The sequence below is a fragment of the Cervus elaphus genome, chromosome 20 (genome assembly GCF_910594005.1).
Source record: "Cervus elaphus chromosome 20, mCerEla1.1, whole genome shotgun sequence".
NCBI classification, from domain to species: Eukaryota; Metazoa; Chordata; class Mammalia; order Artiodactyla; family Cervidae; genus Cervus; species Cervus elaphus.
Genome location: NC_057834.1, coordinates 49,268,364 through 49,294,396, shown reverse-complemented (window position 1 = coordinate 49,294,396; position 26,033 = coordinate 49,268,364). Strand labels below are relative to the sequence as shown.

At 37.6% G+C, this 26,033-nt stretch overlaps 1 protein-coding gene across 1 annotated transcript in view; it reads right to left on the bottom strand.

Moving 5' to 3' along the window:
- SPAG17 (sperm associated antigen 17) overlaps positions 1–26,033 on the bottom strand; it is a 235,476-nt gene that overhangs the window by 96,071 nt on the left and 113,372 nt on the right. The window contains exons 18-23 of the mRNA XM_043875734.1: positions 19,512–19,666; positions 10,508–10,689; positions 8,854–8,951; positions 5,398–5,637; positions 3,849–3,960; positions 1,285–1,443 (exon numbers count right to left, since the gene is read on the bottom strand). Of these exons, the coding sequence (XP_043731669.1) occupies positions 1,285–1,443; positions 3,849–3,960; positions 5,398–5,637; positions 8,854–8,951; positions 10,508–10,689; positions 19,512–19,666 (946 nt within the window). The remainder of the gene's footprint in view (positions 1–1,284; positions 1,444–3,848; positions 3,961–5,397; positions 5,638–8,853; positions 8,952–10,507; positions 10,690–19,511; positions 19,667–26,033) is intronic.

Here is a 26,033-nt window from a genome sequence, read left to right as displayed (position 1 = left end):
AAAAAAAAGTAAGCAAAATTCAGTGAGAAGTGGAAATCATCTAAATATATTTAAAACAAGGATATGATTAAGTAAATTATAATATATATATACACCAATGAATTATTATGAAATCATTAAAAAATTATTTGTAGAGGATATTTAATGAATAGGAAACTGCTCATTATCCCTTGGAGAAGGGAAAGTCCACCCACTCCAGCATTCTGGCCTGGAGAATTCTACAGACTGTAGAGTTCATGGGGTCACAAAGAGTCGGACATGACTGAGCGACTTTCACTTTAACATCATGATAAAGAAAGAAAGAAATATACTGTGAATAGTGGTTACTTCTGGGGTGGTAGACTTATGGGCAACTGTCGTCTTTTAAAAATATTCCTATATTTCCTAATTTTTATACTAAACCGTGTGTTTTTATATCTGGCAAAACACAGAAAGCCATTAAAATTTTTTTATTTTTAAGTTCTTGGGTACATTCATACTTGTCAAACACTGTATTCTTACCCTGAATTTAGAAAATACTGTGACCATAACTAAATTTGTTAGCAAGATTTAGTTACTGATCTTATTACTTATTATTAACTTGTGTTCAAAGCATTTTATTAATTAACTCATCTTCGTTTGCAGGTATAACCCACACTGGGCGAGAAGCAATTGATTTCTCCAGTTAATGGCGCCTGGAGATGTTAAATGGTGTTATCAGGAAGTTTCATGGTGTATGACCAATGGACATCCATTTGGAACTCCCACCTACAAGCAGGTAGAGATGCTCATGGCCAAATTTAGGATTTTTTCCTTGTCCTTGCAACTTGAGAAACCTGAGACTACAGGGAGAACAAAGTGATAAGAGCACAGATAAAAACCGCATCATTTGCAATCAATATTGGAGAGAAACCTAGCCTTCAAGTAGGAGTCAATTAATGAGGACCTGACTCCTAGAGACTGCATTTGGTACAGTGCATAAAATAAAATTCAGGCCAGGATGGATACTGCAAAATCACAAACATATCCATGCAAGGTAGCCTGCATGTCATCTGGAATCAAAAGCTGGGTTTCCAGAGGAGGCAAAACCAAGGAAGCAGCCCACTATAGATCGGTTATGTATACAATGTGTTATATATACACGTTATATTATGGAAAACATATATACAGAAGATAGCAGAACACTTCAGTTATCATCTGGAAAAATGACACATGCTACCTGCTGGGGATACCTGTGTTTCTGCTAGGTGGATGCGGTTGACCTACTGAAGTACTGATACACTGCCACAAAGATGCAGCTGTTACCTGCTTCAAAGTTTTGCTCTCCTTCTCTTTCTTCTTTCTCATCTTCTGAAGGATAATCCCCTTCTTTTTTCTCCTGTTTCACAATTTTCCTAGGGTCTCTCAAGTGAATTAAAAAATTGTGCTTGTCCTTGTTCACTTTCACTTTGATAAATGTTGGACCTGGGGAAGAATCATGGGATAGAAAGTGGGCTAATAGTGATGCCCCATTAAACTCTGTAATAAAACTTCTAAATAATGTAGCCAATTTACATAATAGAATGTAAGCCAAGGACTGGAAATACCTAGGGATGTCACCATTTTTATAAAAAGATACCTAAAGGAATAAAGTAATGTGGGATTCCAGGAAGAAATAGCAGGTGGATCAGGGAGATGTTTTCAGATTTTCTACTCACACCTAAAATCAAATTAGAGAAGGGAGAATAAATTGGCTGAGCTAAGGTTATGTGTGTGCTAAGTCGCTCTTCAGTCACGTCTGACTCTTCGCAATCCTATGGACTGTAGCCCGCCAGGCTCCTCATCTATACTCAACTTTATGATCAATCACGTGCGGGGGTTAATGTGAAAAGATTTTGCAGTTTACAAAGAATTGCATGAATTTTAGTTATAGTAGTTGTTGTTAAGAACACATAAGAATTTCCCAAACAACATATTCTTTCTTCCAGGGTCTTGACTCATTCTTTCTCTCCTCTTTCACCTTTTTTCTTTTTTTTCACCCAGGCTTTTCAACTTTCATTGAATGATCATCTCTCAAAGTTACTAGGATTAAGATGAAAATAGTATACTTTTAGATAGCATATGAACTATCTGAAACTTATATACATTAAGCAGTCCATGGAATTCTCCAGGCCAGAATACTGGAGAGGGTAGCCTGTCCCTTCTCCCAGGTATTGAACTCAGGTCTCCCGCATTGCAGGCAGATTCTTTACCAGCTGAGCCACAAGGGAAGCCCAAGAATACTGGAGTGGGTAGCCTATCCCTTCTCCAGCAGATCTTTCCAAACCAGGAATTGAACCAGGGTCTCCTGCATTGCAGGAGGATTCTTTACTAACTGAGCTGTCAGAGAAGCCCACTTTCACATCTCTCCATGCATTATATGCATATGAAAATATTGATGAGTGAAGAATAGTTACTGAAAACAGAACATAGCATTATAAAACTAGAGTCTAGTGCTCTTCTCAGTTATGTGATTCTGAGTTTCATCTTTATCACTAATTATACCCTACACCCAGGGATGATACTCAAAATACTAAATACTGATACTTATGGTAATATAAATACACATGTATATCAATCTATTAATGAGAGAAAGAAATGGCAACCCACTCGAGTATTCTTGCTTGGGAAATCCCATGGACAGAGGAGCCTGGTCGGCTACAACCCATGGGGTCGCAAGAGTTGGACATGACTTAGCAACTAAACAACAGCATCTATAATAAAAATCCCTTTCATGTTTTAAATAAACAAACTTTATATAGTAAAAAGTCTGGCATTTGATAGAAGTTGTACCACAACCATTCTTTAAATAATTTGAATAACTTGCAGGCCTTTTTATTTTAAAAATCATTAGTATGATCTTTTGTTTGATGTGGCAATTACTACCTAATGATGCTTGAGCCATGATTCCACATAGGGAATAGCATTCTGACTCTTGTAATGACTTCCTCATTAAATTATGGTCATTTGATGACAAGAAAGGAAGGGAGGAGAAGGAAAACTAAGAGAGGGATGGCAGATGGAGGAAGGGTAGGAAGTGAGAAGGGGTGGCTGGTGTCATAGGCAGAGTGTAGGTGGGAGCAGCCCTGGTAGCCCTTGTTGGGTTGCATAATCTTGTGGACATTAAACAGGATCCTGCTCACATTCCCTCCTCACTGAGTCTTCCCAGCTCTCAGCGACCACTGCTCCCTACAAGATGATAAGTTGTTCAAGTAAAGCCCAGGTTCTCAAACCCATCCTAAGAAATCTTTAAAGCACAGTAAAAAGAGAAGCTCTATGAGATATCCTTGATAAGTTTCCTAGAGCCCAGATCTGCTCTTCCCTTGGGGGGAACAATGCATGTCCTTTTTCCAGAATGGGTCTGCCTCAGTTCATCTCCAAGATCCCCTCCCACCTAGTGACTTCCGAATCCAGATGCAATTACTCTGTAGCTAAAATAACTGGATATCAGAGGCAGGGCCCCAAGCTCTGTGCTCCAGAAGACCTAACCAGGAATTTGCTCTAAATTTACAATTGGTTTCTGGGATAATACTGTCTGTGGTAATTAACATTACTAAGTAATGATTTGTTTACTGCAGTTACTCTTATTTTCCAATCCTATAGCAGTATGTCATATCATGGAACGTTTGTCTTAGTATGTTCAGCTAACCTCGAGGTGGCCTGTGCCTTGCAGAGGTTATTAAAACAGAAGAGAGTGAAGTCTGAAGATGGCGAACATGGTACATAAATGAGCTACTGGGGGCACATCACTACTCTCACCCATCACATTCAGGAGGACAAGGCCCCACAGTGATCTGAAATGGAAGATCTAATATCTTCCAAGCCATTAACCAGCTTCTGTCAAATGGTACCTTGTTCAAATGTTGTCTTTTCTACTTCAATCTGCCCTCCATCAGAAGGATACAGATAATAATTTGTTCCCGAGATTTGCACGGGTATTTCTCCCATGTTGTATCCATGAAACTAGAAGAGAAAATATCATGCTTTGAATGTGGAACAGCCATTGACAAAGATTAGGTCATCCGTGTGAGCCAGTTCAAGTTGTCATAAGCCTTATTTTTGCTAAAGGATTTGTCTATCACTTTTTAGACTCAGAGGCCAGGGTCCATCTTATCTTTGGCACCTTCTGTGGTCTTACAATAACAAGCAGAATTAAAGGAGGCTCATGATTTTAAACTCTGTTCATTGGGTTATCTTCATAATACCATAGGAAGAGAAATCAATTTCTTTCATTGGCTATTAACTTTCTGTTTAAAGTGAACTGATATATTGAGGGATATTAATAACTTTACACTTTAGAAGGTCATGTGTTAAGACTTTTCTAACTGTGTGGCTAATACAGCTCCAAGTGACACTGACTACATGCTAAAGCTTCAGAACCACTGGCTCAGAGTAGCAACTAGAAAGGACGAGGACTATTACTTTTCCCCTCATTTTTGCCCTTTATGTTTTTCTCATAAAACTGCTTGAGGGAGAGACTGGAAAAGGAAAGGTTTTATAAAAGCTACAGGCAAGAAATGGGGTGCCTACAGAGAGACAACCCAATGCCCTCAGCAAGTTCAGTCACCTAAGTCAGATAAAACCAACCTCTGTGTCCTCAGGACCCCACGGGGCCTTCACAGGAGAGACTACCTCCCTCATATCCTCTGCGTTAGCTCCTCTAAGTAATTAGATAATAGTACCTCATGCACATTTCCGGAGTTGTTTTATAGATGCTAAAACTCCCACTAAATGGAAGAAACTAACTACTTGATGACAATAAGCACAGTAGCCCCCAGACCTGTTGACATCTAAGGATTGATAATGTTAATCCCTGTGACTCTGTTACCCCTGAGACCTATTACCTCACCATCAACTAGAGAATTGTGCACAGCTGATCATGTAGCCTGGGCCTCCCCTCCCTCACTTGGCCTTTATATCTGTCTTCCTGAAACCCACTGGGGAGTCAGCTGCTTTGAGCACTGGCTGTCCAGGACTCTCTGCTTGGCGCCCTGCAATAAATGCTGCACTTTCCTTCACAACAACCCGGTATCAGTAGATTGGCTTTACTGTGTGAGGGTAAGTGGACCCAAGTTCGGCTTGGTAACATTTTGACCTGTCACAGTTGCTTATTTACCTATACCTAAATGAATGCTTTTGTGCCAAAATCCCATCTAGAAACCTAGCTTCAAGGCACTCCATAAAAACTGGCCTGAGAGTGTTGCTGTCTTGCCAACTGGCTGCAAAGAAGGTTCCAGCTATCAGAGGGTGGACTGCAGGTGTGAGATCACCCATACTGGCAGAAACCCCAAGGCATCTCTGACAGCAGTGAAGACTGAAAACCTTGTTTCCACTGAAGCTGGGTTTTTTCCCAAACAACTAGGTATAATCCAAAGGGGCTTTTTAGAAAATTTATTCTACCGGGTAAACTATCTCAGGTTCTGGTTCCTGGAGGGGCGCCTCTGTTATTTCCGGGACCTTCATTTGCTCTTCTTTCGATTTCTCCTTTATAAAAGATTTTTTCTTGAAAACCTTACTATCTTCTTTTTCTGGTTTTTCCTTGCCTTTCTTTTTACCAGCCTCCTTACTCTTCTTTTCTGCTTTTTTTTCTTCCTTTAAGCGTTCCTCTTCAGCTAACCGATCTTGTTCTTCTTTCCAGGCCTGTAAACACATTTAAAACATTTAACCGGATTTTGAAACAAATCTGACCCCATTCAGGTTCACTTTGGAGAACATTTTACATGATTTTTTATAAGCTATGTCTCTGATGGATCAAAATACTGAACTAGAGACCGTCGTACAATCCTTGATTCTCTCACTGCAGCTTCTTCACTCACCTCTGTTGCAGTTTTCTTTTTTTTTAAAAGTTCAGGTCTCTTTTTATCTTTAACCTGAACTACTGCATCAGCCTCTTAGCTGGTTTCCCTGCCTCCTGTATTTTCCCCATGAGTCAAATCCCCAGTTTAGGTTCTAAATAATCAGCAATATGGTAGACTAGATGTTCAAAGAAACATTCCTAGCATAATGTATTTAAAAAATGATAAGGTATTAAATCATCATTGTAATATAACACATAATACTATGTATCAACTAAATTTAAAAAGCCAACATAACCTTAATAGTGATGCTTGTTAAAAACAATATAAAAGCCTATAATTTCAATCGTCTTAGACACAAAAATTTTAGATAAAATACTATCAGATCAAATCTAGTTGTTTATTAAAATAATAATATGCCATGAAAAACTGTGTTATAATTTTCATCAATAATGTACATAAAGATGGACTCAGGAGCTTACTAAAAATTAAAATTCCTAGGTTCTACTCCCAAAGATCAATTAGGATGGAACAAAAACATATATATTTTAACTCTCTCCTCTTTCAGAGATACTTAAGCAATTATGGCATATATGGTTTCATAGGATAAGGACTAAACTTTAGGAAATACTGAAGGGAAGTTTGTTTTAGAAATGCAAAGGTTATTCATACTGTTAAATCAATCTCCATAATTCAATGTATCTCCTAAATAAAGGAAAAAGCCCCAAGAGATAATAGTTTCAATACCAACAGGTAATTTAAAATTTAGTATAAGCAGCAAACATATATTTTGCCATGTAATTTATCTTTACCATTAATACCAAGAAGCCAGGGAGGCTCTCCAATATTAACCAACAACATTTTGAAGGTAATTAATTGCACACTGATGGAGATGGTGAAACCAGCTCCTGCCTACCCAATGTATAAGCTTACAACAAAGCTAATGTAATTAAAATAGTATGGTACTTGTCTAGGAATAAATAAGTGGGTGACTGAAATAGAATTCAGCATTCAAAGATGGGTTAAAATACCTTCACATTGGGATTAGATTTTCAGCATATGAATTTCAAAGGACACAAACACTAAACACTCCAGTGTTCAGAAAAGCTTAGAATATGTCTTTTATCATTTTATAGGGATTTTAAAAAACAGATTAAAAAATGGGTACCTAATATGTGACATATCAACATTCCAATTTAGTTTAAGGTATGGGGATTAATATTACATTTAACCAAATGGTGCTAGTAAAATGACAGTCCATCTGGGCAAAGAAAAACTAAGACACTTACATTACACTACAAAAATGTATTTCAGATCATTTCTAATGATCTCTGAATATGAAAAGCATATCTATGAAAATATTCTAAGAGAGTGCATGAAAATTAACATAAACTCAGGGTAGAATCAACCTGATGGAATCAAAAGCATAGAAGTCCTAAAAACATTTAAAAAAATAACAGATATTTTAAAAACTTCTTTTTTTTTGAGAAGCTATAGCATACATTCAAAAAGAGCACAAATTCTAAGTGAACATCTGAATGAATTACCATCAAGTAAGCACTACTGTGGGCTTCCCTGATGGCTTAGCAGGTAAAGAATCTGCCTGCAATGCGGGAGACACAGAAGATGCAGGTTTGATCCCTGGGTCAGAAAGATCCCCTGGAGGATGAAAATGGCAACCCACTCCAGTATTCTTGCCTGAAAAATTCCATGGACAGAGGAGCCTGGCGGGCTACAGTCCATGGGGTCACAGAGAGTCAGACATGACAGAGTGACTGACGCATGCATGTAAGCACTCCCGTAAAAGTACCACCAGGCCAAGAAATAGACGATCTCTAGCTCCCCAGAAGCCCTCTTTGTTCTTCTCCTCAACTACTGCCCACCTGAACTGCCCCAAAGGCAACCATCATCCTAGTTTTCAATACATTAGTTTTTAGCTTTGCCATTTAAAACTTTCTATAAATGAAATCTTATATAATGTATCAATATATAGTCTTTTTAACTTTCTCATCTTTTTCTTAATATGATGTTTGTGAGATGCATACATATTTCTGTAAGCTATAGGCCATTTCCATAGCTGCATAGTATTTCATCACATGAGTAAACCATTCTAGACTTTCTATTGAATTGTTTCCAGTCTGGGAGAGTTAAAAACAGCACTGCAAGAACAATTGTGTCCGTATGTCTTGGTGCACCTGTGCAAGCATCAGTATATCAGGTATATACTTAGGAGTGAAACTATTAGGTTAAGGAGAAATCGTATACCTAACTTTAGTAGTTATGCCCAATTTTCCAAAGTGAAAGTACCAACTTATACTTCAGCAGTATAGGAGAATTTGCTTTACTTCACATCCTTGCCAAAATCTGGCAGTGTCTTCTAAATTTTGGCCAAAAATGATTGATTTGACTACATAAAAGTTGAGTGTTTCTGTATATTAAAAAATTGGCATTTATTAATAAGGAAATTGTTTTATAAATTAAGGTACATCCAAATCATAGAGTAATATAATGCTATGAAGATAAGTTAGATCTCTCAATACTGTCTGGAAGTGATGTTCAGGATGTATTGATAAGAGAAAAAAGTATGTGGCAGAGTTAAAATATATATATATATATCAAATCTAAACCAAAATCAAACATGAAAACTTTCTTTACATTTGTGCATTCATGCCTGTATGGGCACAGAACAAACCAAACTTTTACTATTTCTGATTTCAGGAACTTAGGCCTGCCAGGTTAAGTTAAGATTTCTTGTAAAAGCATGTATTACTTTTGTAATTAAAAATCCCAGTAAAAATGCAAACAAAAACAAACCACTGCAGCAGGAGCAGCGAGTATACCAACTGTGAACAAGGGGCACCGCTCTGGACTTTGGCAGAGTTCCCTAAAGGTTTATCATCTGGTGGAGGAGTGAGCTTGGTGGGGAGACTATTTCATTGAAGATTCAATTATCTGAGAGTTTAGCAAAAAGATCATTTCCTGTGATACTACACAAATGCTCTAGCACAAAATAATTTTGAACCTGTAACTTGCCAGTGTCATTTGTCTTTCTTTGGGTTACCTTGAGAGAGCCTTCTAAAACAAAATGAATCTTTTCCTTCTCTTTTTCTTTGTCTTTTTCTTGATCTGATATTTCTGTTTTGCTCATTCCTTTGTTACCTATAACCAGAGAAAATTAAACTTCTTTGTAAAACTCTCTAATGTTCATAGAAGGACCAAACATCTGAATTGTAGGAGAGCCCTATTCACTTATATCTGAATTCTTTTTATTTTTTTTTTGGGGGGTGGTCATCTCTAGAGTGGACATCTGAAGTAGAAATGAACTCTTTTAGGGATGAACAACTCACCATTAGTAGAGGCAGTGCATTCCATTCTCAATGTGTTGAGATTTTGAAGCTTTTATTGAGTTGGACTTTCACTAGAGTTTTAATCTAATTAATCCTAATTGAACCCCTTAAAACCACAGAGGACCAATTTATCTTTTCCTTCCATACCGAAGCCCTCCTCTTGCCATTATAGCTATTTTGTGGTGAAGATTTACATCTGTCCTAACTTGAGAGGCCTCAGACGGAATGTAATACCTACCAGGTGCATTCCAACTCTGATTTCAAATCGACCATTTTCTGAATTTGGTCCACAGACACCCAGATAATTATTGAGCTCAGAAGCAGAATAAAGAACAGGCAGTCAACCCACAATCCTTGGTACTAGCAGATAAGCATGACCTCGATACAACTGTAAGGGCAGCCCTACCTGCTTTATGTGGTCCCATCAAGTATTCTAATTACTTAGTGCTGTCCTGTGCTGCCCCACCTGGAGCAAGGCCGAAGCAATGGATGGATTATGGAACCATTTTGGTGAAAGGTGAATTGTTGACTTGGTTTGCCAAGTTTTATCTTAGAATCAAGCCAAGCACAAATTCCCCTGGTAGTTTATAGAGGTTGCAAAAACTTAGGAAATTATATAGTTTTGTTTCTTTATAGGAAATCACTCTCAACTTAGTTACCAGAAATAATGAATAGTAATTACACAGAGTTCATTCCCTTTGTCTGAACCCAGTAAAATATCTTTATTTTCTAGATGAGTTACATCAACATTTCACTCATCGATCAAGTATCCTTTTTCTTTTTGTCAGCTTCTTCTCTCTGCTTGCAGCATCAAAACAATGAAAATAGACAACAAAAACAAAAATGTATATTGATGCAATATCCCATCTAATCCATGCCATAGGCCCCCAAGAATTCATTTTCCCTTCATTTGTTATTCTAACCCCCCAGGTAGTCTCAGGACTCTTCTGTTATTCTTATAAGGAAGGTCTTGTTTTATTTTCTCTTTGGAAGCCATAATTATTCTTACAGAGACATACTGTATCTGAATTTACCTCATATATTGCCAACAAACCTTAGATAGGCGAACCTATCAAGCCCACCAAAATAAAGACATCTGGCATTTCTCTAACATCACATTTAATCTGAACAGATTGAATCCTTCAAATCTGGCAGGAAGTGGGGTCAATATAAGATAAGTATCGAATCAATATAAGACAAATATTCTGATTATATTTAGAAAGCAGCTATTCTATTTTATAGGGAAAGTGAAGAGTCACAGAAATGTTGTGGACAACTCTTTAATCCTGAAATAGTCACAGACTTGATTTAATTAGTAAACAGCAGAATGTCTTGGGACTTTATATATAAGTTAAATTGGTTACTCACTTTTAGATTTTTTAATAGAAAAAATTTTGCTAGTAGAAGAAACTTTGATACCAACAGAAGATTTTATTTCCAGCTCATACTTGGTTTTATTGATTTCATCAGACATTTTAGTTTCCTGATATAGAGCTTCTTCTTTTATGATCCAATCTTGAATGGATTTTGCAACAAGTTCCAAATAATTTCTAAAAAAGGAAAAGATCAGCAGGTGACAACTGAGTTAATAGGCAGCTCAAATCGCAAACAATTTGCCTGCAATTCAGGAGACCCAGGTTCAATCCCTGGGTCAGGAAGATCCTCTGGAAAAGGGAATGGTGACCCGCCCCTATATTCTTGCCTGGAGAATCCCACTGACAGAGAAGCCTGGTGGGCTACAGTCCATGGGGTCGTAAAGAGTCAGACATGACTGAGCAAATGACACTTCACATCAAAGTCAACAAGTGCATAAGATACTGATTGTGCAAATGAACTTTTCAAAAATTAACTGATTCTAAACCACCCATGTAACAACCATAATATAAGATATATGCTAGAATATATTTTGTACAAAGTAGTCTTTATAAATATTCAATGAACATATGAAAAATTTTCAACTTCTTTCATGATTAAAGACCTACAAAATTAAAAATTAGATATTTCCATCCAAACCAAAGATTAATGCTTGATAATACCAAAGTTGATGACAACTTGGAGAAACAGTCATTCTTAGCACTGTTAATTAGAGTAATATGGTAAAATGTCTTTATAGGGCAATTTTATAGCACAGTAGATACCATCTGAATTGACCACCAGCTAACTGACTCACTGGCTTAGTTGAAACACTGTAGTCTTGCTATAAACTTATCAGACTTGTGAATACCTACATCCTAAATACTATACCCTAAGCTGCTTGTGCATTTATGTATATGTCAGCATCTTACTGACCTGGAAAAAGTCAGTTTTCGTTCCAATCCCAAAAAAAGGCAATACCAAAGAATGCTCAAACTACTGCACAATTGCACTTATCTCACATGCTAGCAAAGTAATGCTCAAAATTCTCCAAGCCAGGCTTCATCAGTATGTGAACCGTGAACTTTGAGATGTTCAAGCTGGATTTAGAAAAGGTATGGGAACCAGAGATCAAATTGTCAACATCAGTTGGATCACTGAAAAAGTGAGAGAGTTCCAGAAAAACATCTACTTCTGCTTTATTGACTATGCCAAAACCTTTGACTGTGTGGATCACAACAACTATAGAAAATTCTTAAAGAGATGGGAATACTAGACCATCTGACCTTCCTCTTGAGAAATCTGTATGCAGGTCAAGAAGCAACAGTTAGAACCGAACATGGAACAACAGACCGATTCCAAATCAGGAAAGGAGTATGTAAAGGTTATGTATTGTCATCCTGCGTATTTAACTTACATACAGAGTACATCATACGAAATGCCGGGCTGGATGAAGCACAAGCTGGAATCAAGACTGCCAGGAGAAATATACCTCAGATATGCAGATGACACCACCCTTATGGCAGAAAGTGAAGAGAAACTGAAGAGCCTCTCGATGAAAGTGAAAGGGGAGAGTGAAAAAGTTGGTTTAAAACTCAACATTCATAAACGTAAGATCATGGCATCTGGTCCCATCACTTCATGGCAAATAGATGGAGAAACAATGGAAACAATGACAGACTTTATTTTCTTGGGCTCCAAAATCACTGCAGACGGTGACTGCAGCCATGAAATTAAAAGATGCTTACTCCTTGGAAGGAAAGTTATGACCAATCTAGATGGCATGTTAAAAAGCAGACACATTACTTTGCCAACAAAGTTCCATCTAGTCAAAGCTATGGTTTTTCCAGTAGTCATGTATGGATGTGACAGTTGGACTATAAAGAAATCTGAGCCCTGAAGAACTGATGCTTCGGAACTGTGGTGTTAGAGAAGACTCTTGAGAGTCCCTTGGACTGCACGGAGATCTAACCAGTCAAACCTAAAGGAAATCAGTCCTGAATATTCATTGGAAGGACAGATGCTGAAGCTGAAACTCCAGTACTTTGGCCACCTGATGCAAAGAGCTGACTCATTTGAAAAGACCTGATGCTGAGAAAGACTGAAGGTGGGAGGAGAAGGGGATGACACAGGATGAGATGGTTGGATGGCATCACTGACTCAACGGACATAAATTTGAGTAAACTCTGGGAGTTGGTGATGCACAGAGAAGCCTGGTGTGCTGCAGTCCTTGGGTTGCAAAGAGTTGGACATGACTGAGTGACTGAACTGAACTGAACTGACAGCATCTTACTGCTTACTTGGATTTAGTAATGTTATTGTTCTTCAGTTGTTCAGTCATGTCCAACTCTTTGCAACCTCAAGGACTGCAGCATGCCAGGTCTCCCTGTCCCTCACCATCTTCCAGAGCTTGCTCAAACTCAAGTCCATTGAGTTGGTGATGCCATCCAACCATCTCATCCTGTGTCCCCTTCTCCTCCTGCCTTCAATCTTTACCTGCATCAGGGTCTTTTCTAATGAGTCAGTTCTTTAAATCAGGTGGCCAAAGTGTTAGAATTTCAGCTTCAGCATCATTCCTTCCAATGAATATTCAGGACTGATTTCCTTTAGGACTGACTGGCTTAATCTTGCAGTTCAAGGGACTCTCAAGAGTCCTCTCCAACACCACAGTTCAAAAGCATTGATTCTTCAGCATTCAGCTTTCTTTATGGTCCAACTCTCCATCCATACATGACTACTGGAAAAAACCATAGCTTTGACTATATGTACTTTTTTCAGCAAAGTACTGCCTTTGCTTTTTAATGTGCAGTCTAGGTTGTTCATAGACTTCTCTGGTGGCTGTGAATCCTCAGAACTGTGGGCTCACACCTTAATGAGACAAATGGGAGTGGAGTGTAGGCTGTGGCTTCTCAGGTGAAGGGGGGCGACACAGTACCTTGATGCTCATTTCAGCAGGTACATGCAACCAGTGTGGGGGAGGGAGGCAAAAGGAGTGGTGCCTTGGGGTAGCTGCTGAGCCCCCTGATGAGATGAAGATGGGGTCATGCTGTATCTCCTGCCCTGGGTTCTTGAGAAAGCTAAGTAAACACAGAATTGGATTAAATTCTACTTACCATGTGATTCTGGTTGTTAACTTGAATCCACAATTATCTTGGAGAATCAGGTCATAAAAAATACACATAATTGTCAGTGTTATCCATAAGGCTAGTATAACACCGATACATCTCTAAATGATATATTTTACACACTTAGGAGAATAATATAAACATCACTGGAGAAGTAAATTACAGAACATGTCATAAAATAGGTTACTGAAAGAGAAAAATTGCAAATAAAATGTATCATTTTGTTAAGTTATAAAATGTATGTAAAAATCAATATGTTGGGTTTTATTATTTAATTTGTAATATTTGAAGCCAAGTATATCTAACATTTTCACTTGGGAGGGGAATGGAAAAAGAATGATTTTCTTTGGTCAAAGTGTGGGTATAAACAACCAACCCTAGGTTTGGCTTTTGTGGGTATTCTAGTTTTTGTTTCTGTTGTCAATGGTATTTTTTCCTTTTTTAAACATCACATTTTCTAACAATTTCTTGTAGTGCAAAAAAATGCAGTTAGAGGATACACTGCTGTTGTTATCCAGTTGCTAAGTTGTGTCCAACTCTCTGTGACCCCATGGACTGACATGGGGTCATGCTGCAGCATGCCAGGTTCCTCTGCCCTCCACTATCTCCCTGAGTTTGCTCAAATTCACGCCCATTGAGTCCGTGATGCCATCCAACCATCTCATCCTCTGCTGCTCCCTTCTCCTTTTGCCTTCAATCTTTCCCAGCATCAGGGTCTTTTCTAAGGAATTGGCTGTTTGCATCAGGAGACCAAAGTGTTGGGAGCTTCAGCATCAGGGTTGCTGAATGAATACTCAGGACTGATCATCAGGTAATTTCTCCCATTAATTCACATTTTTAGATAGATTGTTTGGGATGTTCCTGTGTAGCTAATAACCTCAGCTGCCAATAATGACAGTTTCCTTTTGGATTCCTATACTTTAAAGATACTTTTAGTAATTTTTCTGATTCAGCTCTTCATTAAATGTTGCTTAGAATTGGTCATGGGAGTTACCTCTATTTTGTTTCTAATTTTATAGAGCATGCTTGTAACATTTCTTATTAAGAATGATGTTTACATCTTAATAACTTCAAAGGCATTCAGAAGACAATGGGATAATTTTCTTTAAAGTGCTTAGAATTTACATGTCAATCAAGAACTATATCCTTAGCAAAATTATCTTTCATGAACAAGGCTAAAGTGAAGATATTTGCAATAAACAAAACTTATTTTACTATCAAAGATCCTCACTATATGGACTTTTAAAGCTCTTAGGAAGAAGGCAAAATAAAATAGTAAGCATATATTAATTTATAAACACTGGATATGAAAACAATAATGTTATTATGTTGTGGGGTAAAAACATTAAGGTAGAATTAAAGTGTTCTACAATAATAGAAAATGTGGAATGGGGATAAGAAATTAAAACACTCTATTGTGCTTGTATTATTTGGTAGGAAGGTAAAGGCACGGTCTTCTGCAGGAGATGAAAGCAGTCGATCCTAAAGGAAATCAATCCTGAATATTCATTTCAAGGACTGATGTTGAAACTCCAATAGTTGGCCACTTGATGTGAAGACCCGACTCATTGGAAAAGACCCCAATGCTGGGAAAAGACCCCAATGCTGGGAAAGATTGAAGACAAAAGGAGAAGTGGGCAGCAGAGGATGAGAAGGTTAGACAGCATCACTGACTCAGTGGATATGACTTTGAGCAAACTCCAGGAGACACTTTAGGACAGAGAAGCTTAGAGCGCTGCAATCCATGGGATCACAAAGAGTCGGGCACGACTGAGTGACTGGACAACATGAGGTGCTGATGACTTTGTAAATTTAAAAGTGTATATCACAATTTCTGAAGAATGAGTTGAGATATAGTATATAACTGTCATTCTCGTAGTAGTAATAAAAATGAAATTAATTCAAACTAAATAAGGGGAAATAAAGAAACTGAATAAAAGGGCAAATAAAAGGGCAAAATTAAATGGTTGAAATTAGTCCAAATATATGAACTAGGTTCTCAAGAGGTTAATATTGTCAGATGAATTTTTAAAATTTGGCTATATATATATTTTGCAAGAGGTAAATGGATAGAAAAGGATATACAAGATAAAATATAAAAGAGGCTTGTAAAGTTTATCACTATCAGACAAGATACATGTGATAAAGTCTGTACAGATATATCAATATTGGACAATATAACCTTGAAAGCAAAGAGCAATCCTAGAGATAACGACATTGCATATTGATAAAAGCTTAATCAGGAAAACAACTCAATTCTTGTTTTGCTTATTAACATAATCTTAACATCAGTTCAGTTCAGTCAGTTAGTCGTGTCTGACTCTTTGTGACTCCATGAACTGTAGCCAGGCTTCCCTGTCTATCACCAACTCCCAGAGCTTGCTCAAACTCATGTACAAGTTGGTGATGCCATCCAACCATCTCATCTTCTGTCATCCCCTTCTCCTCCCGCCTTCAATCTTTCCCAGCATCAGGGTCTTTTCTAAGGCGTCAGTTCTTCACATCAGATGTCCAAAGTATTGAAGTTTCAGCTTCAGCGTCAGTCCTTCCAGTGAATATTCAGGACTGATTTCCTTTAGGTTTGACTGGTTGGATCTCCATGCAGCCCAAGGGACTCTCAAGAGTCTTCTCCAACATCATAGTTCAAAAACAACAGCTCTTTGGCACTTAGTGTTCTTTATAGTCCAACTCTCACCTCCACACATGACCACTGGAAAAACCATAGCTTTGACTAGATGGACCTTTGTCGGCAAAGTAATGTCTCTGCTTTTTAATATGCTGTCTAGGTTAGTCATAGCTTTTCTTCCAAGGAGCAAGTGTCTTTTAATTTCATGGTTGTAGTCACCATCTGCAGTGATTTTGGAGCCCAAGAAAACAAAGTTTGTCACCGTTTCCCTTGTTTCCCCATCTATGTGCCATGAAGTGGCAGGACTAGATGCCATGATCTTAGTTTTTTTAATGTTAAGTTTTAAGCCAACCTTTTCACTGTCTTCTTTCACTTTCATCAAAAGGATCTTTAGTTCTTCTTCACTTTCTGCCATAAGGATGGTGTCACCATAAGGGTGGTGTCAATCTTAACAAGCATGGAGTCAAAAACTGACAAATTTATAGGAAGAAATCTACAAGTTCCATCACACATTGAGTTTTTTTTTAATCATTTCTCATTAGTTGACTGACCAAGTTTTTAAAAATCAGAAAGAAGTGAAGATTAAGAACCTGTATTCAAAAACTGAAGAATATACTTCCTTAACACACAAACTTGGAGTATTTATAACAACTGACCACATATTAAGCAACAAAGTGGATCAACAAATTTCATAGCATCAGTATTCTATAGAACATGTTGTCTGACTGCTACTTTTGAAATTATAAACTATAATAAAAATGTAACTCAGCCAAATGTTTAAAATAAAAACACACATTTCTATGCAATCCATGGGTCAAATAAGAATGATGGAAATGAGAAATGAATGATATAGCAGCATTGTTCAAAATAGCCAAGATATGAAAGCAACCTAAGTGTCTATCAACAGATGAAGAGATAAGATGTGGTACGTATACATAATGGAACACTACTCAGCCATAAAAGAGAATGGAATTGTGCCATTTGCAGCAACATGGATGGACCTACTATGTTTAGTCAAATAGGTCATACAGAGAAAGACAAATACTGTTTGTTATCACCTATATGTGGAACTTAAAAAAGAAAGCAAACGAATGAATATAACAAAACCAAAACAGACTCACAGACACAGAAAACAAACTAGTGGTTACCAGTTAGGAGAGAGAAGGGGAAAGAGGCAAGATAAGAACAGGGGTAAAGTGCTCGCTTCGGCAGCACATATACTAAAAAAAAGAATAGGGGTAAAGAGGCACAAACTACTAGGTATAAAATAAACTACAGGGATACATTGTACAGCACAGGAAAATGTAGCCAATATTTTACAATACTTTAAATGGAGTATAATCTATAAAAATATTGAATCATAATGTACACCTGAAACTAATATAATAGTAAATCAGCTATAATGCAATAAAAAAGAATGATGTGTTCAAAAAAATGAACAATAAAATTCCATCAATCAGATATTTTGTAGTGCTAAGGTGGTATTTAAAAAGAAATTTTTGCCTTAAATACTTGTAAAGCCACAAAAATAACTCAAAATCTTGAGATAAAATTCTAATTTTAAAAGTTAAAGGACATTGGAATAATCCAAAGAAATTGAGAGAAAATAAATAATAATAAAGACGAGAGCATAATTTTAAAAAATAAAAAGGAGAAAGGATCAAATGTAATAGTTGCTTTAAAAAAAATTAACAAAATTGGCAAACCTTTGGCAAGACTAGTCCAGAAAAATAGAGAAATCTCAGTTTAAAAGCATTAGGAATTAAAACAGATATATGTAACACAAAAAGCCAAGAGCATATTGTAATCCACTTTATGCAATAACTTTGAAAACAGGTAAAATGGTCAAATTCCTAGAGAAATACATATTATCAAATCTAGTTCAAAAATACATAGCAAACTCAGAGTCTAATAATCATGACAGAGGTTAAGTCAGTAATTAAACATCTTCCCAGGTCCAGATGTTCTTATTTACAAATTTTACCAAATGCCAAAGGAATATATATATATTAGTCTTACATAAATTCTTTTATAAAATAAGAAAAATAGAGATAAAAAGGGAGAATATCCACCCATTAATTTATGAGGCTAATAAAAATCTCAATCTCAAGCCAGACAAGAACATTTAAAGATGGGATAAATTATAGCTGAGTCTTACCCATGAATACAGATGGACATATTCTAAGTAATATATTAGCAAATCAAATGTAGCAATATATAAACAAGATAACATAATGGACAAATTGGATTTTCATAGGAATGTAAGTTTGAACATTAGAATATCTATTAATAAAATTTCACGCTTTAACAGATTAAAGGAAAAAAGAGAACATCTAAATTGATGCAGAAAAATCATCTGATATTATTTAATAGTCATTTATAATTAAGCACCTAGAGCAAACTAGCAATATAAGAAAATTTTCTAACCTAATAAGGAGCATTTACCTATGGCAAAAAACCGAAAAAATACTTAATAGATGAATATTCAAAACCTAGAATAAGACAACAATGTTCTCAAAGTTGTACTGAAGTCTTAGTCAACAAAGAAATGAAAAGCGTAATTACTGTCAATGAAAAACAAAACAAAGGAAAGCACAGTTTAATACATTAGCTTGGCATACCTATCGTGTATCCTAATTTTAAAAAACCATCTTATGACTTTAAAGTGTGTGTTTCTGTGTATATGTATGCACACAGTCCATTTCTCCAATTTTCTGTAGGTCCATGGTCATCCTCTCTGTATCCCTTAAGACTAAATTCTATATAAATAACAAATACTGAATATACATTAACCAGTACAGAAAAATAATGAAAAGTTCTCATCACTAATGAGAAAGGGGAGAACAATTTTAAGATAGCAATGAAATAATTAAGGAGCTGGGAAGGAACAACAAATCACTGATTCCTAGAGGTCTCAGTTTGCTGGGGACCTGAGGGCATGTGTCGTTCAGTTACCCTAGATAAAGTGGAGTTACCCAAAACCTGCATATGGAATGCCATGTTTTGTAGTTCCTACAGAGGCTGTTATATTGGAGTCTAAATGAATCAAGTGTAATTTAATAATAACCCCACGAGATTCAATGGGGCCAGGAATGACGTCTGTCTTCTTCAGTGCCTGGCACATAGCATTCAACTTGGTGACCTTCACTGAATCTGCGGTACCGCACAAATGTTTTTATTGGGTTGAACCACTCAGCTTAGGCTAAGGAACTAAAAACCAAGTAACACGCTAACTAAGATAACTAACTAGACCATCTAAGTTGGTTACCTGAATCCAACATTAGAGTGAAGGCCAACGTTCCAGTATTCATGATGCAGACGTTGTAAATTCATTGGGTTATGAAAGACCAACAGTAAAGAGTTGTCTTGTGTATGGTAATAAGAATCAATACACCTGTATTGCTGATCGGCTTCTTGAAGAACCTGAAAATCAAAACAAATGTGTTGTTTTGTCTTTTTTTCCCCGAGAGCAGGGCCTCCGGCTAGGGCCTTTCTCTGCTTCCTCCTCTTTCTCCCTGTATTTCCATGATGCTGGTCAAGTGAGAGCAGAGACGGCAGATATTTTCAGGAGCATTTTAGTAACTCTTGTAAGAAAACCAAATCCTAGGCTCCAAGCACAGAGGTACTTGTTCAAGTCTTTTTCATTAATGCTGGGAGATAATAAAGTCTAGGAGTCATTTAACACTTTCTATACCCTCATTTTAAGCTTCTCTGGTAGCTCAGCTGGTAAAGAATCCACCTGCAATGCAGGAGACCCTGGTTCGATTCCTGGGTCAGGAAGATCCCCTGGAAAAGGGATAGGCTACCCTCTCCAGTGTTTTTGGGCTTTCCTGATGGTAAAGAATCCGCCTGCAGTATGGGAGACCTGGGTTCAATCCCTGGGTTGGGAAGATTGCCTGGAGGAGGGTATGGCAATCCACTCCTGTATTTTTACCTGGAGAAGTCCATGAAAAGAGGAGCCTGGTAGGCTACAGTCCATAGGGTTGCAAAGAGTCGGATACAACTGAAGCGACTTAACACACACACACACACACACACACACACACACACACACACACCCCCCGTCAGATAAATCATCTCATTTTATTATAAAAACCTCATCAAATAAAATGGTATGATTATTTTTTCCATTTCAAAATATTAAAAGCTGCATTTTTGAGTCTCATTTGTGGCCAAGAGAGAATAAGAGACTTGTCTAAGAGTATGGAGTTCCTAAGTTCTGGTACAAGGGCTTATACCAGTCTTTTGACTCTAAATGTCACATTTCACACCCCACACAGTGCTCTCCACTAGAGCACGGTGTGGTGCAGAGACATACTGTGAGTGGTCTTCTTACTGCTTCTACACAACTTCTATTCCTGATCCTTTCCAAAACATTTTATCCTCAGCACTGCAATTGCAGCCACAAACAGAGGGGCCCTGTGGGCAGCTGCCTTTTCATTATGCCAATCAACATAAAGAAATACGTCCAGAGGGAAAGAAATTAGACAGTTGTGGGGTTTTGTTGTTTTTTCTTGTCCGTATCAATTTGGTGGAAGCAGCTTTCTATTCTCCACTGTTTGGATGATCTGAAGGCATGGAATTGCATATTATGTCAGGAAAGGACTATTTTACTTTTGCTGTCAATTGCACACTGGTAGTATACCTAAAATAATACATTTACTCCCCAATCTAATCCCCTATATGTCTTTATGAAGCGGCATTTAAATTTTAACAACTGTTCCCTGAGAGCCAATACAAGAAACACATATGTGGTAAATTTGTTTTCTTTCTCTTTTTTTTTCAGGCTGCACAGTGCAGATGTGGGGATCTTAGTTCCCTGATCAGGGCTCAAACCCATACTCCCCTGCAGTAGACTATTGGACTGCCAGGGAAGTCCCGACATGGTAAATATTTTTGCATTTAAAACATTTTGCTCTGTGGGGTCCTATCCATTACTTTACTTTTTTTGGCAAATTCCTTTCAGATTTTAAATTAGAAAACAAACAAACAAACTTCTATTTTTGATGAATGTGTAGGTGTTCTCAATCAATATTTGATAAGGTTTTATACAATTTCTTTCTTTTCCTTTTAAAAAATTTGGCCACAACATTGCAAATCAACTATACTTCAATAAATTTAAAAAATTTGGCTTTTACCTATTATTATGTATTAATATTTTTCTCATTAATTTTTTTCATTAAAAATGGAGACCTACTACATTCACAGAAAAACAAAACAAATCAGAAAGCTAAGACTTTTCTTTAAAATATGATTAAGATTTTTACAGAGGATTCTGGAGTTCAGAGATGTGTGTTTAAGAAGCAATTGATGGAACACCTGATATGGAGAGAATGGATTGAAGTGGAGAGAAAGTGAAATAGGCTGATGATATTACAGTAGATGGGGAGGATGGTAGTTGGATTAAAGTAGCAGCAGTGGAGATGGTGAATAGCCAGAGGTAATTTGAAGTATACCCTCAAAACTCGATGATGGATCAGATATGTAGAACAAAGGAAAAGCTGAAGTAAGGAATGACTCTCAGCCTTTTTGGCTTGATGTTGACATTTTCTGAGATGGATGAGGGGAGAAGCATGCTTAGGTGGGAAAATTATTTGCTTCATGTGGGACACTAAATATTTAAGATGCCTATCAGAAATTCACTAATGCAGAACTCAAGATAGAGATAATTTGGAAGATAACTTTTATGAGTCATCAGGATTAGACAAATGTAGTAGATAAAATCATTAAAAGAATGTTTACAGAGGAGAGAGGACAATTCAAGACTGAGGCTTGAGGCACTTCAATATTTAAATAGTAGGTAGAGGAGAAGTACTCAACAAAACTCCAGATGGAGCACTAGGAGGAACCCAGTATGGTGCCTTGGAAACCAGGAGTGAACAGTGTTTTGCGGGGAAGTGATCAGCTTTGTGATGAAAAGGTCAAGGAAGATGAACAAAGAAGTGTTCATTAGGTTTGGCAGGACAATTACATGTGATCTTGAAAACTGAAGCTTCAGGACTTCCCTGGTGGTTCAGTGGCTAAGACTCCAGGCTCCCAATGCAGGGGGCCTGGGTTCAATCCCTAGTCAGGGAATTAGATTCCACATGCCACAACTAAGAGTTCACATGCCGCAACTAAGACCTGGAGCAGCCAAATAAATAAATAAATAAATATTTTTTAAAAAGAAATAAAAGTTAAGCTTCTGTGGAGTGAGGAGGACAGGGCTAAAACAAAATAAAATCCGAAATGAACTTCCAGTTAAAAATGAAAGATTAAACACATGCACTTCCTAATCCCTCACTAAAGGAACAGTCAAATTCGAGTTTTAATATCACAAAGTTGAAGCCCAAGGAAGACGAGACAAAAGAAATATTGTGGAGGCTAGAAAGCAGAAGAATAAATGGTAACTGATTTAGCAGAACATGGAAAGTCAAATTCCAAGATTAGTTTTAAGAGAGACCAGAAGGAACTTTGTGAGCAGAAACACAGAAAGACTCAGGAAATGGCGGAGTTAGGTACCTCTGAAAGTGGAGTGAAAGTGGCAATGAAAATAGGAAGATTAATGTCTTTTAAGAAGCCTCAACCATTCTGAGCAGCCAGGGGACTGCCCATCTCTCACATCAGCAGAAGAAAGGAGGATTATTACTATAGAAGCTGACCCTGTGGATTTTTTAAGGGGAGGGACCCTGGGCACCACTGAGGGAGAGCTGTACTACAGAAAAAAGAGAATTCTGTAAAAGTTGAATTGGCATGGTCTAACAGAAATATAAGGTGAGCCACAAGTGTGAGCCATGTGAGTGATTTAAAAATTTATAGTAGTCATATTTTAAAAGTTAAGGTAATATTAAACTATATATTTTATTTAACATCAATATAAAAATTGCTAAGTACTCAGAAGCTACATGTGACACTACTGGCTACCACACTGGACAGTGCAGATCTAGACACTGGGTGGGAAGAAATCTGAAACTCCTTTCCTCCATCATTCTTCAGCTCCTAAAACTCTGACAAGCTATGTCGTGGGAGATAAGATGTCAGACTTTTTTCCCTAGAGACTATAAATGGTACAAGAGTATAGAATTAATACATCAACATTCACGGGTCTTTCAAGAACCGCCGCCCCCCCCGCCCCGCCAGCAGCCAAATCACCCAACAACAAGGTCAGGTTATTGACAACTTTCCCCCACTTTGACTTTATGTAGCACTTCCTATCATATTTTTTTAGTATCTCATTATGAATGTAAACAAAGAGGCAAATATCACTAGATGCTATTCTTCAATATGAAAAATGAAGACACCCCCCCCCACACACAAAAAAATAGTTAAAACCTGGGGAAAGGAGTTTTCAGGGAGAAGACTTCAAAGGACTTTAGTATCCTCATAGAGATAGGAGAAGATACGGTACCAGGGAATGTGAAGAGTATGTTTTATAAATGTAATTTGTAATTATAAATATAACCTTATGATATTAATATTATAACAACAGATACAGAAGACTTGATAGAAACATTCGATGAAAGCAGAGACATATTTCCAGAATAAGAAGAAAAGCTGTTGGAAACTTGGAAGGAAAGGATAAGGAAATTGGAAGTTCAGTCTAGGAGTCCAATACCAGAACAACAGGAGTTTCAGGAAGAAAGACTAAAGAAAAGGGAGGGGAGGTGATTATTAGAGTGATGACTGTATAATATTTCCCAGAATGTAAAGATCAGAGTTTCTGGATTATACTGGGCTCCCCGGGGCAATATTAGGAATAGAACCACACATCAAGGCATATCAGCAGGAAATCCAGAACACTGGAACAAAAAGAAAATCTTAAAGACCTTACAGAGAGAAGAAAAAACACAGGCTCAACTGATCAGGAATCAGAATTTCATTGTTTTTTTTCTTCTCAAGGACAATCTGGAAAGCTAGAAGACTATTGAGGAATGGCTTCAAAATGTTGAAGGAAAATACTTTTTAACTTAGCATCTTATATAAAGCCAAACTGGCAGTTAAAAGTATAGAATTAAGGTATTGTCAAACATCCATCACCTCAAAAATTTACCTGCCATTTATGTTAACTCAGGAGGCAACTTGAAAAGACAGTTGCCTACAAAAAGAGAGTAACCCAAGAGAGAGGACAGCATGGGATGTAGAAGACAGTATCTAACTGGAAATAGAGGCAAAGGATATGGCCAGGATGACAGCAAAGGGGATGGCAGGACCACAGCTGTGTAGCATGCTCTCTCTGAGAACTGGTAGAATTTTCTTTGCTGCTTTGTATGGTAGCTTCTGGCAGTGGTCATCAATCCTTGGTGTATTTTAGCTTGGATCTGCATCATTCTAATCTCCACCTCTCTGGTCACAAAATATTCTCCCTGTGTGTCTTTAGTTGGTTATTTTCTTCTTCTTACAAGGATATAAATCACATTTGATTGAAACTGACTATAATGACCTCATCTTAACTTGATTACATCATTTAGACACCTTAATTCCAAATAATCCACTTTCAGGTCCTGGGTATAAGGAGTCTAAAAAACCTTTTGAGGGACACTGTTCAACATAAAACAGTTCACACTGATAGTGAAAGTTGCTCAGTTGGTCTGACTCTTTGCAACCCCACGGACTATAGAGTCCATGGAATTTTCCAGACCAGAATAATGGAGTGGGTAGTCTTTCCCTTCTCCAGGGGATCTTCCCAACCCTGGGATCAAACCCAGGTCTCCTGCATTGCAGGCAGATTCTTTACCAGCTGAGCCACAGGGAAGCCTATGGTTCACCTTGTGGCCTCTAAAATTCATATCTTTCCCATGTATAAAATATATTCACCCAATCCCAACATCCTTCAAAGTTTTAACCCTTTCCAGCATCAACTCTAAGGCTCAAATGTTATCTAAATATCTTCTAAGTCAGTTATGGGTGTGACTCAATTTCCTGTCCATCCTTGGGCAAAATTCCTGTTCACCTGTGACCCTGTAAACCCAGAAAACAAGTAGAGGGCACGCAGAGGTTCAGAATACACAGGAAAGATATTGCTTAGACAACACAACTGATGGAATACCTGTTAGGTTTGAATGTACGGAGCAGAGATTTACTCTTAAGTAGAGAATTTGGGGGAGAGTAATGACAAATGTTTATCAAACTAAACAAATAAAAAGGAAATGTAATCCAGGATACTACACAGTGCAGCTGTGAATCAGTTCAGTTCAGTAACTCAGTTGTGTCTGACTCTCTATGACCCCATGGACTGCAGCATGCCAGGCTTTCCTGTCCATCACCAACTCACAGAGCTTACTCAAACTCATGTCCATTGAGTCGGTGATGACATCCAACCATCTCATCCTCTGTTGTCCCCTTCTCCTCCCGCCTTCAATCATTCCTAGCATCAGGGTCTTTTCAATGAGTCAGTTCTTTGCATCATGTGGCCAAAGTATTGGAGTTTCAGCTTCAGCATCAGTCCTTCCAATGAATATTCAGGACTGATTTCCTTTAGGGTGGACTGGTTGGATCTCTTTGCTGTCCAAGGGACTCTCAAGAGTCTTCTCCAACACCACAGTGCAAAAGCATCAGTTCTTTGGCACTCAGATTTCTTTATAGTCCAACTCTCATTCATACATGACTACTGGAAAAACCATAGCTTTGACTAGATGGACCTTTGTTGGTGAAGTAATGTTTTTGCTTTTTAATATGCTGTCTAGGTTGGTCAAAACTTTTCTTCCAAGGAGCAAGTGGCTTTTAATTTCATAGCTGCAGTCACCATCTACAGTGATTTTGGAGCCCAAAAAGATAAAGTCTCTCACTGTTTCCATTGTTTCCCCATCTATTT